This window comes from Phragmites australis, chromosome 6 (genome assembly GCF_958298935.1).
Source record: "Phragmites australis chromosome 6, lpPhrAust1.1, whole genome shotgun sequence".
In the NCBI taxonomy this organism is placed as follows: domain Eukaryota; kingdom Viridiplantae; phylum Streptophyta; class Magnoliopsida; order Poales; family Poaceae; genus Phragmites; species Phragmites australis.
Genome location: NC_084926.1, coordinates 12,545,883 through 12,564,345, shown reverse-complemented (window position 1 = coordinate 12,564,345; position 18,463 = coordinate 12,545,883). Strand labels below are relative to the sequence as shown.

At 43.6% G+C, this 18,463-nt stretch overlaps 2 protein-coding genes across 2 annotated transcripts; both read left to right on the top strand.

The window, feature by feature from the left end:
• On the top strand, window positions 1-1,713 carry LOC133922964 (RAN GTPase-activating protein 2-like). Its single transcript, XM_062368464.1, has 3 exons — window positions 1-33; window positions 851-1,463; window positions 1,589-1,713. The coding sequence occupies exons 1-3, from the start codon at window positions 1-3 to the stop codon at window positions 1,711-1,713; spliced, it is 771 nt and encodes a 256-aa protein (XP_062224448.1).
• Window positions 1,714-5,257: 3,544 nt separating this feature from the next.
• LOC133920467 (probable cytokinin riboside 5'-monophosphate phosphoribohydrolase LOGL2) lies at window positions 5,258-10,291 on the top strand. The gene is made up of 7 exons (XM_062365085.1): window positions 5,258-5,516; window positions 5,991-6,088; window positions 6,274-6,304; window positions 8,581-8,680; window positions 9,042-9,112; window positions 9,186-9,329; window positions 9,862-10,291. The coding sequence occupies exons 1-7, from the start codon at window positions 5,379-5,381 to the stop codon at window positions 10,006-10,008; spliced, it is 729 nt and encodes a 242-aa protein (XP_062221069.1). The 5' UTR covers window positions 5,258-5,378; the 3' UTR covers window positions 10,009-10,291.
• Window positions 10,292-18,463: the final 8,172 nt, after the last annotated feature.

The window sequence follows — 18,463 nt, the reverse complement described above, 5'->3', positions numbered from 1 at the left end:
ATGCTTATACCACTATCTACATCGGACCATCAGGTATTCACAGTAAAGTTGAGTCATTGGGGCAACAACTAGTCCGCGGAGTTGAGGCTGTAAATATCCTTCTGCTCGTTCATTTAAAGCTGTTGGAGTCCAGAGGAAGCTCATACACACTTAAGAAGACATCCAAGCCACCCAAGTGCTTAAAGTGTTCATCCAAAGCGATTAATCATACCATTAGAGTGATTAATGCTTATAGGCTTAGAGAAAAGTGTTGCTAGGTGCTGCAATCTAAAGAGTGAATCAATGAGTGATCTAATCGTGTACCGAACGACGCCTTGGAGTCTTGATGACTTACCGGTAACTTATTGACCCTTTGACTTGGTGTGGAGCGATGGCAAGAAAATTGTAAGGGGACACGGAGACCCTTGTCTTTGTGACTAAAACTCTGAAGTGAAGACGCGTATACGTGATCGGAAGAGAGGTTAGTGGTGAGATCTCGCCTTGGTGGCTTGGTGGCTCATCGTGTTTGAGATCTTATCTTGACTTGGTAGCTCAAAAGTCATGATCGGAAGAGACTTGATGATCGGAAGTATATCCTTTGTGAAGCTCTAACATGGATTACAGGTGACTTGTGTACCACTGATACCACATGATAAAAATCTCTGGTGCCGAATTTATCTTTCTACCTTATTTATGTTTTCTTATTTATATACTTTTAATTTACCTTACTAGAGTAAGTTACAATCTCCTTGAGTGGTAGAGTAGACAAATTAGATAAATCTAAAACACATTTAGATAAAAATTGAGATATTATCTTATAAAAATTTTGAAGCCATTAATTTTTAAGTATCTTAATTCATCCCCTCTTAAGAGGTTATCGATCCTTACACCACCAAGTGAAAGCACACGTCACAAGCTTGTAGAGTTGGTGACCAATAATCCGTCCAAGGAATCCATCTTTTTTGACAAATTTGGCATTTTGAGCAAGGAAGAGGCTCATGAGAATGCTAAAAGGATTGAAGAGACGTGCTTTGCCTCTGCAGATGAGCATTTCAAGGAGCCTGGTGGTGATAGGAGTTCTGTTGTCGAGCTGTATTCGAAGGAAGTTGGCCACATGATATTTGAAGTTCTGAAAAAGGTCCCGAGAACAACCGCAAAGCATGAATCACCTGATTTTTTGCCTCCTGACACCGTGTTTGATATACCTCGTCGCAAGCGTGCTTTTATTGATGAGGCGGTCAAAGCTAAGGAACTTCTTAGTCCACTTACCAAACGGGGAAACTCGTATAAAAGGGTTTGCTTCAGCAGCAACAGCTTTGGTATTGGTGATGCCAATGCTGCTGGACCAATTCGTCCGAAGAAACTTGACCTCAGGGACAACTTGTTTGGTGCTGATGCAGGGATAGCTCTTAGGGACGAAACCATTGGAAAACTCCCTGATGCCATTATGTATTATGACAGCGACCTTAATCTTGAGAATAAGGGTACAGTAGCGACAGTGGCCTCAAACAGTCAGCGCCTGCTAAAGCAACACGGTCACTCAAGAAGCTGACCTTGGCTGAGAATTAACGTAAGGAAGGCCCTGTGATTATTGTAAAAACATTGGAAGACGATCACAAAGATTTGAAGGCTGAGGATGAGGATGCAGACGACCACGACGGTTGGCTGGAGTTGAAGCGTCAGAACCTGAAGGTTGAGCAGACGACCACGACGGTTGCTCAAATTCGCTTCTGAATGTTCCCCAGCTAGCTAAGGTTAATTTTTCGCATAACTAATGCACTGTGGTGCCATTCATTTGAACCGAGTCGAGCAGCAAGGTGATCTAGCCTCGCGGTTTATCTGAACTTTTGTAAGTTCATTTGGAACTTATTTCATGTTTTAGCAGCATCTGGTTTGTCAACGTCAGTGAAGCTGGACCCTTGATCTGCGGCGTGTATTTGCTGTGACATATTGGGATGCTTTGCTTTGGCAAGGCGCTGATCAAGAAGCGTATGGAGCCGGACTTCACATTCACGGTGGAAGAAGAGGACTGGACTGATCGTCGAACTGTTTTTGTTCAGCTAGCTACTTCTCTGAACTCTAGAGTAAATCAAAAACCTTTTCAGCAGAAAGTTACTGCTCTTAATTGTTGTTACTGCAGGAGTAAATCAGTACCCAATTATATAGCCGTGGGCCCAAAAGAAAGGATTTGGGAAGCACTGGACATCACGTACGGTTCACGAGTACTATAAAATTAGCCATGTCCTCGTATATACCTCAAGTCTCAGTGTCTCACCACCTTGGTTTCCAATCTCCATGCACGGTGAAAGAAAAACCAAATGGGCATGCACAGAAGTGCTGAGCCTGCCTGTTCTTGGGACACGGGAGAATGATGAGCATTCAGCATGCTTTGTCTGATTTGTACGGGAGAGTGGAGTTAAAGTTTGAACGGGACATGCACTGTATTCTGCCCTTGCGGCAGGACAACCATCGTGTAGGGGGCAAGTTCATTAGCTAACATAGATCACTATAATAATGTGCATTCCTATTCTATATAAGATCATCATGGTGTAGTTTCCAAGCGGGCAAACTCCTGCAGGTAAAAAAGGTGTCGTTTTGAACATAATGTGGTCTTTAAAACACTATTGTGGCTACTAATTTCTATCGTAATATATTATAGAACATAGCAAACTTATTATATTATGAAATCACTAATTTCTATTCTAATATATTATAAAGGATGCCAAACTTATAGTATTATGAAAACATATACTATAATGCTAGAATTCAAGACAATTAACTACATGTTAGATGGATTTATGTGTTGATTTCGGGATTTAATATCACGGGTTGTCTATTAAAAGTGGCCTACCGCTAGATATATAGCTTTGTGTCTGAAGCTTTTTTTTTCTTTTTCTTTTTAAAAAACCGGCAGAGAACTGCCCGTGGTATTAAATAGAAGAAAAGCTTAACAGACTACAAACGGAGTTTTCTAAGAGCAAAAAAGCAAGCAAAACATAGGGTTAGAGAATCCGGCCAATCCCCAAACCCAAAAGAGGTGGCCTATTCTTGCGTTATGAGGGTGTCGGAAGCTTTCTGATTTAGCGGTAGTGGTTGATGGTGGTGTCACATGAAATAGGTAGCAGTAGAATGTTTAAGGTTTAGCAATAGTAGTAGAGAAGAGGAGAGAGGGAATCGACTCCTCTGATTTTACCAAGTCATGTCACGGGTGAATAGTGTTATAAACAGTTTTTTTTGGAAGAGGGTGAACAGTACTCACGGTTAAACATTGGATCCCTGGATCTTACTGTCTATTTCCAATCCACCGACACACAACGGGATGCAGCATAGGTACTGTAGCACACCTGTGTTATTACTTTATTGAATAAAGTCGAGCCGGTTCGGGAGAGAGGTAGGAAGCTATGCATGGCTTCCAACTCCAGTCACGTCGGAACTCCAATCGTAAATGGATCAAATCAGTGACCCAAAAGCCATTGTTCCCCTCTGATTGATATGAGTGGGAGAGGTGTCCACGCGAATCGAAAGTGGCCTCTTTTGCAAAATAGTTTCTCCAATGATCCCATATATTTTGTCAATTTGTATAACGGCTCACCAACCAACTTCACCTTAAAAAACTTGAGATGACACAGAGGACTTTTTTTTACATGTTCTCCATGATGATGTTTGAGCTAACTTAGTCATTGGATTTGCACAATTTATCAACTATTTGAAGTTTCCATGGTAATATCTTTCTCATACGCGTTCTAACTACTTTTTCTTATAATCTAAGACTCTAAATCATCTGATGTCCATTTGGGTTTGCAAAGCTGTCCATGAATTGCTTAAAAGCACATTGGATGGTTATAGGTTATCGTTTGAGATCACGTTACTTCAGTGAACCACTACACATACATTTTTTGAGACAATAATTGTTATCCAGATTTTGGATGGAACGGGACTGGTCGCCTAGTTGCGGTCTCGAGAGGATCCAACTATTCATGCCTCTCTTTTCAGATGATAGCTTTTCACAAAACTAAAACACCTTTTCTCCTCGCATGATGGAGACTAGGAGATCATGAAAACCTAATCTTTGTGCTCCAGACTAAACACAAATCTGCTGTCGTCGTATATATTGCAACAATTACATATCCTATATGATCTCAAAAAAGCTATTGATGAATCCTGAAACACAGTCAGGATACATCACGCACGCTGAAAAAGACTCCGGGAAAACAGAGGAAAGTTCATATTGAGATGTTAACGCCGACGAATTCCCCTTAGGGTCACTCCACTCGGAACAAAACATGTGCCTGAGCGGATCATGCATGCATGCAGAACTGCATCTGCAGCAGCACAGATCCTACGGCCCTGCACAATTAATAAAACCAAGTTCAGTGCTATACTGAACAAGGGGATAGTTGATGTTCTGTCTCAAAGTTCAGCTGTCCATGTAACTCGATCTCTGAGGGGTGAAACATGGATGAATGCATCGTCCTATGCGTATAAATGAACAACAGAACAAGCTACAAATTAGCTTTGCAGCACTCGATCAGGCACTCAAGACATGTCTTAAAATGTCTAGTCCTTTGTGAGCAGCACAGCCAGTACTCCATAAACGTTCAGGTTTGACATGGCGCCCACCTGTGCTGTGTGTCGACTGAGTGCAGCAGCAGAGGCTCGGCATGTTTCATTGGTGTGAGATCCGCCGGCATTCTATTGTGCCTGCTGGGTGCAACTACGGACATGCAAAACTGCATGGACTTTCAAATACGGTTTATCTCAGCCGTCTATCTCTCATACCTGATATACAAATATCTATTGATTCTCTTCATCTACTTTATATTTTTTTTCACTTACTTCTTCGACGAATCTCAACGCAAATAAAAAGTCCTAAAAAGTCATGTGTATGCATGTACTTGTGAAAATACAACTAATGCCCTTATGGACTCGCTCTCGCTCTAAGGCATACTTGATGTTTCGTTATGTATGGCGCAGATGCATACCTGCAGCGTGTAATGTTATATTGCAAATGCACCACCTGAAAGCAAATTTGAATACGAAATGAGGTAGACAAATAAATCTAATCTAGAAAGGGGCAATTGTCACAGATGCCATTCAGGATCGGGACATTCTCAACTGTTCGAATGGATTGCATAGTTTAGTTGGTTCAAAGCACGCCGATTGCTCTTAAAATAATACTATATGCCTAGACAACTATTAATTTGAAGGGCGGTAAATCAAATCAAATAGTTATATATATAACAGCTCCACACAAGTAGTGGTGTGCACTCAAGTGCAGCTATCCGGGCCAAGCCTTGCTGTAGTGGGAGATCCCTCCCATATCTCCATGCTGTGTCACCACTACAGCAAGCAACATCTGCAAACATCCACAAGGAGCCAAAGAGGCGAAGGGAGGAGCAATGGAGATCAAGGACGAAGAGGCGGCAGAGGTGGTGGCGGCGCCATCACGGTTCAGGAGGATATGCGTCTTCTGTGGGAGCAGCCGTGGCAAGAAGAAGAGTTACCAGGATGCTGCCATTGAGCTAGGAAAGGACCTGGTAATTCAACTCTGCCTTGCTGCTTCTTTCTTTTATTTAGGACTTTTAGTGCTTGTAGCTTTTATTCTGTTTGGTCAACTAACTAGACATTAGTGCCATCTTAATTATATCTCTGCCTTTTATTCTAGTTGAAGTATACTATCTTGTTTTGACCATCAAGCATCAACCACACCACGGTGAAGCTTCTCCATAGAATTATATTCAGTGATGGGGTTTACGAGGCTTCACAACCTTAAGTCTTTGCATGGATGCATGTTACTGTTCTCAGAAAATCTTCAGCACCTCCTCAGTTCTTAGTGAAGCATAGTAACACTGCATGCATTTGATGAAATATGGCCTATTTCTGTACTCGTTTTCGTTTCCCTATCTAAAATAATGCTACTTAAGATGTATAACATGGCAATCTCCATACCTCCAAGGTTTTCAAGCAACCATAATAATGTGTATTTGAGTTTTTTTTCCTGGTCTATTTAGGTGGCAAGAAACATTGATCTGGTGTATGGAGGAGGGAGTGTAGGGTTGATGGGCCTGGTCTCTCAAGCAGTGTACAGTGGAGGAAGGCATGTCATCGGGTACGTAACATAACAGTAATTCTTTAGCACATTTACACTATCCTTCCTAATACTGCTAGATGATAGAGCATGGACAGAATAGCTTAGAAATTGATGCGATGGTCTCCTGCCAAAAAGTGCTTGATCGATCATGTCTGCCTCAGGTGATAAAATTTACTTTGTCATCTTGTTGTCCCTCTATGCAGGGTGATTCCCAAGACCCTCATGCCTAGAGAGGTACCCATGTTCTTCCTACTCTCCATCTAGGCTCTGATTGTTTATTGTCATGCTATGATTTCCTTGAATATAACATTATTTAGTTCGAAATTTAGTAGTCAGTTCTAAATTACAATGCTGCATAGCGACAATGCTAGAGCGAAATGAAGGAGTGCAAGATCTTACCAACACACGGCTCTACGTTTGATGTCAGCCTGTGCAACCTGCTGTGGGTGCAAAAGTTAGGTCGTAGGGGGTGTGTTAGGGGTAAAATTCTAGAGGTTAGCACTGCTTTTCAATTTTTATGTGGGTGCATCCACACCCCCTACGTTCCATATACCTTCGCCCCAGATGGTGCACACATGGACTTCTTTGTGATTAGGAGGATGCTGGTGCAATTCCTCATGTCCATTTGCTTTACAAAATATGTCTATCATAATCATCCTAATGCTTATCTTTAGGACTCGTTTGGCAGGATTCTAGATTCAGATTCACCTTAAAAGTGATTCGGATTCATTTTGAAACGATTCTCTGATGAATTAGATTGAACCTGAAATAGTTTAGCTAACGGACTACTAAAAGAGAGGATAGTGATTGAATGGACCATTGTACCCCTCTCTATATCGTGTATATGAGGCATATTCATGGTCATGTTCATGGTATACATCAATTTCACAATACGAAATCAACTAGCAACCCATGACCAACTGGCTCCTAGACATGCCATCCAGATCTGACCAAATCATTGAGCGGCAGTGAAGAACTTTCACCCACAGATATCGTCTACATCTAGCAAAATCACATTAAAAAACTAACTGAACTACCAAACGAGTAAAGCATGAAATCCTGAACTATGGGATGAACATTGCCAACAATATCACCTCGCTCATGTTCTATATGCAGCAGACAGCACAACTACTAGAGTAAAAATTGTACTGCACAGGAACTGCATATTTGAGGAGTTGAACTAGCCTAGAGTACTAGAGCGATCATCTAAAAATGCTAATCACGTATATACGATGTCAGGACTGCGCGTGGGCAAAATCATCATCTTAGCATTTGAGCACGCATGGGCAGATCTGGACGGATGGCTGCCTGACCGGTGGATTTGCACACGATGGCTTTGGGATTCCAGAAAACGAGCGGTGCTGGCCTTCACGTCCACGGGCAGCGCCGGCCTTCCTTTTTCGGCGTCAAGTATCGGAGTTGAGGGCGTTGGCCTTCACGTATAGCGAGCGGTCAGGGGAGGTGGGCGCGGAGACTGGCATCCAGGGGTGACGCTGAGGGAGGATACCGGCGGTCTGGTGCGGATCTGGGGGTGGAGAGCGGCGGCCAGAGGTGGCAGGTAACCCTAGCTCGCCATTTTGGGGAGGAGAAGAGAGCGAGCGAGAGATGGACCGGAGGAGGTACGGTCGGGGGAGTAAATTAAGACCAGATATATCTATGTTATACATCTTGTAATCTAATAGTTAGACCGAAAAATAGAGAAAGGAAGTGAATACGTGTCATCACAGGAGAGAATGTCTTTTGTAGTATAAGAATCTATAAAATTTGCTTTGGGTTGCAGGGTGAAAGGGGAACCATCAGCGGTGACATTTTGAGAGGTGCAGGTACGCAAGGAGTTGGTTGGATTCATGGGAGAAGCATGTTTTGAGCTGATTCGCCCGCCTTCACAAAAAAGTGAATCACTTCTCTCTGATACGCGCGTGGAGCCTGTCGGAAATGAGCTGTTTGGTATCGATTCGCTGGATTCTTTTGTGAATTGGTCGCTAGGAGCGGTACTAAACGGGCCCTTAGACGCAAAAACAATTCATCGTGTATTCATGTTTATCTTAAGAAATGGTGTATCATTATGTGCATTCAAGATGAGTATAGAAGGGGAAATGACACCGTCTTTAGATCCTTCTCGCGTGTCTTTCTTGCTAGTGGGAAAGAAGAAAGCAAAAACTTATGATGAAAGATCAGGAGAAATGCACACTGGAATCTTGTTCCATGCATGATAGATGAAAATCTTGCTGATCTTAGCCGCAATCCCTCAAGCAGATGCTGGCTAGGTTAAACAAAGAAAAAGCCCATCACATTTCCTCTTGTCCCCCGCACCAGCACCATGATTGCCTATCCTCAACTTGTGTCCTCTGAATATTAAAAAAAAAAAAAAACAGTGATGTGAAACAGTCAAGTCATCCTCCATTTCTTTCTCCATCTCTAGAAAGTCGGTCCTCTTTTGGTCAAGCAAAAGGCCGGTGCCTTCTGCTAATATATAATGATTGTTGCTTACGCGTGTGATGGTGGTGCAGATATCAGGTGAGACAGTGGGGGAGGTGAAAGCAGTGGCCGATATGCACCAGAGGAAGGCTGAGATGGCCAGGCAGTCCGATGCCTTTATAGCATTGCCCGGTGAGTGTGTCACCTGAGAAAAATAGTTGTGGCTGGTAAATCTGGAGGTCACTTTCTTCAACTTTTGCAATGATCGAGTGGTAGTGGAAATGTGAGTGAAAGTTTAAAGTTCAGAGTTGTATGATTTGACTCTAACGAGGCTATGTGCTGTGAACCTGCACAAGCACAGTGACTACATAAGATACTGAATCAAAGAAAAAATTACAAATCTTGGAATACGGAATAAGAACCTATGTCATCTTCAAATCGTAAAATGAAATAAAGATTTAGGATTTGAGATTGCAATTCAAATTTGCTGATGTCACCAGGATTCACCCAATGTACTGAAGAAGGCCTTTGGATTGCTGGTCTTACCTTGCAGGGGGATATGGAACACTTGAAGAGCTGCTTGAAGTGATTGCATGGGCTCAACTTGGTATTCATGAAAAACCGGTACCACACTGTTCAACAACTCTCGTGTTAGCAGACAATTGCTGTGAGCTATAATATGCCTGCTCTGCTTCAGGTCGGACTGCTAAATGTGGACGGCTACTACGACCCGTTGCTGTCTTTCATCGACAAAGCTGTTGAAGAAGGGTTCATCAAGCCAACTGGTCGCCGTATCATCGTCTTGGCTCCAACACCTAAGGAACTGATCGAGAAGTTAGAGGTACCATGTGCTACGCTCACTGTTTCTTCGCCACACCTATGTCAGAACTGCCAAAATCCATGTGCTGCAAAACTTGAAATGTGATCAAAACATCCAGGAGCATATATCCAAACACAATTTGTTATGTACAGAACATAATCTTTGCTTCTAAGCAAAGGTTACTAGCAGAGTTGTCTGCTTGCCTTCGATAAATAATTGTCTGCTTGCCTGATCAATCAATCAGTGTCCAGATTGGTGTTAAAACATGAAAAACTGCACAAACAGCACATAACTTAGCTATCAGGCAAAAGGTTCTTTTAAAGAAACCACGGAGAAGTATTATATCACAATCCTATATATGTTCTTGGTCCAGTGTCAAGGTCTTCATTACTGCAAGAACAGCTTAAGTACAAATTCAGGTGCAACTGCTGCATTTAAGCAATGGAGATGGTACAATGCTGAGGACTTGAGGCCTAACAGCTGAAACGATCATGAGCTGCTATGTCGGCAAGAAAGACTGAAACTTAGAACATGTTTCCTTGTTAATTTGCAGGAGTACTCGCCTCAACACGAGGAAATCGTGCCGAAGATAAAATGGGAGATGGAACAGCTGAGCTACTCTCAGAACTACGAGATCCCCATGCCGAAGGAGGGGAAGATAATCATGGAAGCGCAACGGGGAAGCAGGCTGTGGATGTAGTGCTAGTACTAGTGGTCAACAGTCAATTCAACTAGTCGACGAGCTAGTAGTACTGTAAGATAGGTTTGCTTGCATATTGCCATTATCTGAACTTCTAGTGTAGACAAACTAGGAGCATATGCAAATGTCCCCTTGTTCGACCGTATCATGTCGAATGTGCTTAATCTTGAAACCTGTTGGCTGATCATTCATGTAAGAGCAGCCTATGCTACCTGTGCTAAAAAATTAGTAGTGCTAAAGTAGTAGCATATGCTATCGGTGTACATGAATACTCTTATTACTGGAATCCTGAGGAAAAAGAACTCCAAAGTAGGGGAAGAGTCGCCCACTGGAGTCAGCTGAATTGGTTTTGTCTGAATAATCAGTGAACAGCTGCGGTTTCAGAAAGGATGTCATTTTGGGCTTCTCCATCCAAAAGCTCCAAACAGTCGGCGCCGGCGAGGAGAGGTCACTGGTGATCGATGACCCCCGTTTGCGGCAGTGGAAGGACATCCTCATCAGCAACGGGTTGCCCACCTGGAAACGTGGTCGATCGCGGAGCATCAGGGACCCGCCGCCGCCGCCCACAACAAAGGCTTCAAGAATCTGTTGCGGAAATCCCTAAGGCCTTGCTCGGAGCCCATGGGCCGGGTTGTCCGCCAGTTTATGGGCTCCCCGACAGGCCCAAAAGCTAATCTAGGCCGTGGAAAACTTGATCGGACGGTCCGGTGTGGATCCCCGGTCCACTGGAGCTGGAACTCTGGAAGCGCCCGAAACGGTAGAACGGAGTTCGTTCCTGAAGCTGCCGCGGCAACCGTCGAGTACTCCGCGGCCGCCGGCCGTGCTCGCGAGGAATGCCTCCTCCGCATGCAACACGAAAGAACTTCCGCGGCTAAGCACCGAGCGGGCGAGCGGGACGGGGCCAACCGGCCACCGCCGTGGGCACGTCGATAGCTCGACGCCGCCCTTTGAAGCCGGTGGCATCCGACGCCTGAAGAATGCAATGAAGGACTGAAGGCCTAACAGCCGCCGACGTCCTTCAAAAAGTGTTTCTACGTTGGTCTGAAGTATGATATCGACAGTGCAAACGGGACCAGAATTTGGCGTTGTTTCTCGATTTACAGTTCTAGATGGGGATACCTGTGATACGTGGCACTTCGACGTTCAACGTGTGGTAAACTGTGTGAAGCGAAACACAGGTGAGATGAGAGCTTGAAGTCTGAATCTCGGTCCTCTTCTTTTCTGAAACGGAGAGCTTAAACTCTGAAACTACCCTGGCCGATCAGTCGCGTCTGCTTCAGTTTGGCGATCGACTATTCGACGTCATCGAGTACCTGCGAACGAGTTGGATATGCACAAGTCTCCTGCGTACGTATTCAGCTATGCACAAGTCACCGACAAACAGTTCTAACCAAACAGATACAGTACTCCTGGAGCACCTAACCTGATGCACCCTTAACAAACCATCATCTTGAAACACCACAACTAGTTTATGGATCCTTTTCCTTACATAACTCCCTATGCAATTATATAGAATTATTCCATGTTAGTCAAGCAGAAGATCATGGGAGCGATCATGAAACTCGTGATTTGAAAGCTTGATTTGATTCAGTACCCGGCTATGGCTGGTGTGAGGTCTCACCGAACGTCCAGAATGATGGAGCTGGTGGCTCGCTCCACGGCTGTGCTGTTGGGGGCCATTGCCTTTGCTTGCATTCACGGAAAGGTAGCCGATGCTTTTGCTACTGCAACCACCTGCCTCCTTCCAACCTTGCGCTCCAAGTGACAAAAGGATTAAAGGAAGATGCTTTCCATACCAATTATTGGATTGGTGAAAGCTTGGATGTTCCTTGTTTGTATTCATTTAATTTGATTATTGGATTTATCATGTATGTACCTTTATTAGTAGCTTAGTTGGTGGGATGCATGCTTTTAAGCAAATAGAACTGGGTGCCTAGTTCTTCTTAATCTAAAAACTACCTAGTTCCTCCTAGGTTGATCGAGCGTTTTTCTTTTAAGCAAATAGTTTCTTTTAAGCAAATAGAAATGCTTGGTGCCCCTCCAGCTGAAATTTGCATTGATCATCAGTTTAGTCAAAATAAGTCTCAGTTAACATAATGCAGAGGTCCAATTTCTTCAGGTTTCTGCTTCGCATGTTGCAACTGCTTCATCCTTTAGATTGTTGGATTAACTATAATGCATGATTGCGTGTCCCCTGATCAAAGAGAAACAATAAAAGGAAGATGACATATGATTTGCATCTTACCTGCGGTCCTGCACCTACTACCAGAAGGGAGCACAAGAGAATATCCGAATTCAGAGAACCCAGACTTTCTTGGCTTATGGTGCCATCTATTGTGTCAACCTATCATGAAGTTAAATGTTCATCTAAATAAGGTAGTGTTCCTTTGTCCTTAACATCATATGATTAAACATATGAAAACCCTTGATTGGTGTACAAAACTATGTGACGCGTTAATGAAGATCAAGCATCTTCTTCACATGGCCTTTATTAAAGCAAGAATATTATAGAGTGATTGGTAGAGATGACCAAAGCATTTAGTTTTAATGATAAACAGGTTCTTTGGCTGGTTTTTGTTGTTAGCTGATGTAGTTAGAGAGTACTTGTTTTGCCTGGGTTGCGGAGATCTTATGCTAATTGTCGTTTTTGTATGGTGCCGATTTGTTGTTAGTTTTCTTCTTAATATAATGATATGCACATATGTTAAATGTCTAATTATGAGGTATATACGCATAAGGAGTACGTTGTATATAGATAGGATATATTGTGTACATGTATATCAACTCCGGATACTACAGATTCAAATCTGCGGTACATGATATATTCGGAAATCTAGAAGATGCACATTAGAAAGGTCTAGATTGGTTATCCAACTCGAGAACGAATGGTATCCAAGTCGGATTCATCTGTTTTGTTGTGATAGACAAGATGAAGGACTCCCTGTCGACTACAACTAGATAGGAGGCGGCATATCAACCCTATATAAAGCGGGGACCTAGACCTCCGGGGGAGAGAAAACTTATGCAGCTGCAACTCGACACAAGCACAAAGACCATAGGAGATACTTGATGATATCATCCTTAGTTTAGCTTAGATTCGATCTATTCCCTATAATAGGTCTAGACATAATGCTTGTACTCGAGAGAATACATACACATCACCATCTATACAGAACGTAGGGTATGGCTCTAACCGACAGCCCGAATCTATCTATATCACGTGTCTCAATTCATGTTCAATCCCTGATCTCAAAGGTACTCCAGTTAATTACGGACATATTGTCATAAACTAAACGTCAAAAGTGGGTGCGCCAGATAGGGACCTTCTTCTGCTTTTCAGGATTGATCATGTCTCGAGTTCACATTCACGCTGGTTCCTCTGATGATGGTTTATACGACCACTTCAAGTCGGTAGAGGCCACCTACTCATCGTCTCCTGCTGGAACTGAGATCCTCTTCAGAGCTATGGTTTTTCGCTAGGACAATCAAGGTGGACTGATTCATACTGGTATTCTCGAGTCCAACGCATTAGATTCATACATGAGGTGAGACATCTCGACTGGGACCCCAAAGAGCCTAACATTCTCAAGTGAATAGACACCGACAGCGAGGGTGAGGATCAAGAGAGTGACAATGACAACTCAATCGATAGCCAAAGCAGCCGAACAGAACGATTCATGCTCATGGCTCAAGGAGTCGGAACCCCACCCGACGACCTGATGCCGGTAGATCAAAACACCGTAGAGAACAATGGCACTAGGATTCCAACGAACCTAGTAGCGGCAGTCACCGGAGATATACCACCAGGAATGTATGTGGCTGGTTCCTAATTAGCGCCTAATACTACTGATCATTAACAGACCGTAGGTGATCAAGTGCCCTCTGGTCTTCAACGATGACTTTCGGTGTGTACCCCTCCATTAGCACCGGTCCCAAGATTGAGGAACGGATACTCTAAGGACAACTGTCATAAGGCTTCATCGACTTAGCCGCAGCCAAGCCTCGGCAATGGTGTCTTCAGTAGTTCAAAGGCTAATGTCTAGGGTGCTCATTTGATTCTAAGATCCTTCCCCGAGTTGGATCCGATGAATCCTTTAACACTGATGTTCAATTAAGTGAAGACTTTACTTAATGCGGCTCAGATCCAGGCTACTCGAGTAAACAACCATGGTTGCTCTAGGCACCTGAGTCGGCAAGGCGCTAGTTCGAGGATCCATAGATGCGGACATCCCCAGTTAAGGAATAGCAGATGGGAAGCTCGGATGGTCGGGGTCGAGCGTAGTCCTTTGGGCCAAGCTGTAACTATCCTATTCATAGGCGTAGGAACCATGAAGATCTGAGAAACCGCATCCCTCATGATCGGCACGATCTATGGAGAGTGATAGACAACTGTTGTGAGGAACACGGTGAGGACGACCGGCGTTATAATGAGTGCAGATCTCTAGGACGGGATGATCGACGTGACTCCCCTATTCGAAGGAACAGGTATAACAATCCTCCTCCTCCACCTCTTGAATAGTTTGATGGGGGTTGCGAAGCCTTCACACCTGAGCTCCAGTCGATATGGTGGACCAAGAAGTTCAAAGCGGGTCCAATACAAAAATACAACAGAAAGCTCAATCCCAATGAGTGGTTGCAGATTTATACCATTGTTATTCGAGTGGCGGATGGTGACAACAAGGTGATGGCCAACTATCTGCTGACCGTGCTAGATGGACCAGCACGGTCTTAGTTGTTGAACTTGCTTCCCAACTCGACCTGATTGTGGGCCGAGCTGAAGACTCAATTCATCGCCAACTTCTAGGACACGTTAGAGCGCCTAGAAACGGAGAATGATCTTCATCAGCTAAACCAAGGCAAAGATGAATCTCTTCGAGACTTCATCCGGAGGTTCAACAATAGGTGTAACATGATACTGGACATCTTCGATGAGTCAATCATCATCACCTTTAAGTGAATCAAGGACACAAATCTGGTCGGCAAGTTAGCTACAAGAAAGATCCAAACGGTCAAAGAGATCTTCGAGTTGGCCGACAAGTCTGCAAAGCATGCTGAAGCCTAAGCACATGCCAAAAACCCTTAGCATGGCAAGGACAATCCTAAGTCCTCGAAGAACAGGGAGAAGAAGAATAAACCTGGTGACAAGCACAAAGGTCTAGACACGATTGTAGCTGTGGTCGATAGAAGCAAATTGCCCAACACCAGGGATAACAAAGGCTTCAATTGAGGTGACAGAAAGTGGTGTCCCGTCTATCGGACTAACAAACATGTCTTTGACAAATGTCATGTCATTAAAAAGAAGATTGATGATAAGCTCAATGCCACTATTGTTGAGTATCACAACAAACAAGCCAAGTCGGAGGCTAAAGATGACGAACCCGAATTTCGTGGGGCCGATCAGAGCTTGGCACACGTCTTCGGAGGGTATGCCGCGTATGAGTCTAAGAGGTAGTACAAAGTGGTCGAGAGAGAGGTCAACCTGGCTCTAACATGACCTACTTGATACCTCAAGTGGTCAGAGGTCCCAATCACCTTCAACGAAGCTGACTACCCAGCTACGGTTCCACACCCTGGTTGATACCCGGTCATGGTCCAGCCTACTATCCTTAAGATCAAGAGACATCAAACATTGGTTCGATGGGGATAGTCGCTTAATCTCATATTTGCCAAGACGTTAAACAAGATGAGAATTTCAAGGTCAGAGCTCAAGGCAGGAGCTGAGACTTTTCATGTTATAACTCTAAATTCATCCAATATACCCCTTGGTCAGATCGAGCTGTCAGTCACGTTCGGATAGCCTAACAACTTTCATATAGAGAAGTTAATCTTTGATGTTGCGGACTTTGAGATGGCAAGTTCATGATCGTGGTGCACTACACATATCAAACACTCAAGATCTCAGGTCCCAAAAGCGGTCATAACTTTCAAAGGGGATTGGTGTGCCGTGATCAAATGCGATAAGCAAAGCTTGGATATGGTTAAGCACTTCTGCAGGATGACAACTGCTTCAAAAGGTGCAGAGTCTAAGCACCAGAAGCATCAAGTCGTTGTTGAGGTTGAGGATTCCAAGTTCATAAGTCTTGCTGGCACTTCCTGGCACTTCCAAGTCCAACAAGGCCACCAAAGGAGATTACAATGATAGTGCCAAGGACAAGAAGATTGATGTGGTGTCAAGGCAACACCCCTCGACCCATCTGAATTAAGTCGTTGTTGAGGTTGAGGATTCCAAGTTCGTAAGTCTTGCTGGCACTTCCTGGCATTTTCAAGTCCAACGAGGCCGCCAAAGGAGATTACAACGATAGTGCCAAGGACAAGAAGATTGATGTGGTGTACAACACCCCTCGACCCATCTGAATTAGCCAAGATGGTCAAGATAGAGGTTGACCTTAATTCCAAATAGGAACTCGAGCTCATCACTTTCCTCTGGGCGAACTAAGATATGTTTACATGGTAACCATCTGATATGCCCGGGGTCCCTAGGGAGGTGATTAAGCATCGACTAGCTATGGAATCCGATGCCAAACCCATGGTGCAGAAACAATGAAGGTTTGCAGAGGATAGGAAGCAAGCTATTCAGGAGGAGGTCGACAAACTCCTAATGGCAGGCATCATTTGAGAGGTTCATCATCCTACGTGACTTGCAAATTCCATTCTCATGAAGAAACCCAATGGTAGGTGGAGAATGTGTGTTGACTTTACTGCCTCAACAAAGTCTATCCCAAGAATCCTTTTACTTTTCCTCGCATCGAATAGATCGTCGAATCTATGGCAGGTTGTACCTTACTGTGTTTTCTATATGCATATTCGGGGTATCACCAAATTAGTATGGGGATGGAGGATGAGGAGAAAACTGCTTTTGTTACTCCCTTCAGTGTATTTTTTATGTAAAGATGCTTTTCAGTTTAAAAAATATTGGTGCTACTTACCAACAATATATTCAAAACTGCTTATAGCCCTAGATCGGGCACAATGTTGAAGCTTATGTCGATGATATTGTAGTCAAGTCTAGAACCGAAGATGCATTAATTAAGAAACTCAAAGAGACATTCGATAACCTCAGGAAATATCATATGATGCTTACCTGAGAAGTGTTTATTCGGCGTTACGTTCGGCAATCTTTTTGGCTTCCTGGTATCAAGTCGAGGCATCAAAGCCAATCCACGTAAAATTGAGGCGCTCAACCAAATGCAGTCATCTCGAACACTGAAGAAAGTTCAAAAATTAACAAGATGCATAGCAGCCCTAGTCGATTCATCTCCAGGATGGGCGAGCAAGGGATGTCTTTCTTCAAGCTGCTAAAGAAACACGACTGGTTCAAGTGGACAGAAGAAGCGAAGAACACCTTCTAGGATTTAAAAAGACATTTATCATCTCCATTAATTATAACACTGCCTAACATAACGGAGGAGCTATTTTTGTACAGTGTGGTAACCCCACAAGTTGTGAGGACCGTCTTGGTGATTGAGCGGGAATGCCCTGAAAAAAGGCCAAGGTCCTGAAACCTTTTTACTACAAGGATGAAATCCTACACAACGCTAAGCTATGGCACCCGCAATTGCAGAAGATGCTTTATGCAGCGTTGATGTCTTCCCGAAAGCTATGACACTATTTTCAAACGCACAAGGTAACTGTTGTAGCAACATATGCGCTGAAGGATGTCATACACAACAGGGAGGCTACTGGACAAATCGCGAAATGAGTGGTCAAGCTCAATGAGTTCGATGTACAATATACACCGCAAACAAGTGTTAAGTCGGGAGTACTAGCGAAATTCATCACCGAATGAACAAGCATCGAAGAAACAAGGCCAAGTGTGGTGAATGACTAATGGATGCTCTTCTTTGATGCATCGCTCACGCTTTAGAGCTTGGGGGCTAGCATTGTACTTAAATCTCCAACAAGCGACGAACTCGGGTACATTTTTCAATTAAATTTTAAAGCTTCAAACAATGTTACAGAACACAAAGGACTGGTAAACAGGCTCTGCATAGCTTCATCACTTGGAATCAGGTGACTTCTCATGAAAGGGTACTCACAGCTAGTTGTAAACCAGGTGCAAAAGGAGTACCAGTGCTCGAATGATAACATGATGGCTTATCTGAATGAGGTGCGAAAGCTCGAGGAAAATTTCGAAGGGCTAGAAGTAACACACATCAAAAGTGATGACTCTAGTGCTTGTCACCAGAACACTCACTATTGGGGACCTTGTTTTACAAAAGGTGCAAAAATAGGCTCAGCACTATAAGTTATCATCTAAGTGGGAATGACCTTATATAGTAGTTAAAGTAACTCCACTTAGATCAGTACGGCTATCTAATCCAAATGGTGAGATACTCGAAAACTCGTGGCACATTGACCAACTTCGACAATTTCATTCATAGATAACGTAAGTCAAAGGTAAGTCAATTATATTATGATCAGAATGACTATCCTATTACATATTGTTAACATAAAG

What these genes read in the sequence shown, in the direction of transcription:
- LOC133922964 (XM_062368464.1), top strand. Translation starts at nt 1, where the DNA reads ATGCTTATACCACTATCTACATCGGACCATCAG. An exon ending in TATCTACATCGGACCATCAG is followed by an intron (nt 34 to 850) that starts GTATTCACAGTA and finishes TCCCCTCTTAAG; the next exon opens with AGGTTATCGATCCTTACACC. An exon ending in CCTTAATCTTGAGAATAAGG is followed by an intron (nt 1,464 to 1,588) that starts GTACAGTAGCGA and finishes AAACATTGGAAG; the next exon opens with ACGATCACAAAGATTTGAAG.
- LOC133920467 (XM_062365085.1), top strand. Translation starts at nt 5,379, where the DNA reads ATGGAGATCAAGGACGAAGAGGCGGCAGAGGTGGTGGCGGCGCCATCA. An exon ending in TTGAGCTAGGAAAGGACCTG is followed by an intron (nt 5,517 to 5,990) that starts GTAATTCAACTC and finishes TGGTCTATTTAG; the next exon opens with GTGGCAAGAAACATTGATCT. An exon ending in AGACCCTCATGCCTAGAGAG is followed by an intron (nt 6,305 to 8,580) that starts GTACCCATGTTC and finishes ATGGTGGTGCAG; the next exon opens with ATATCAGGTGAGACAGTGGG.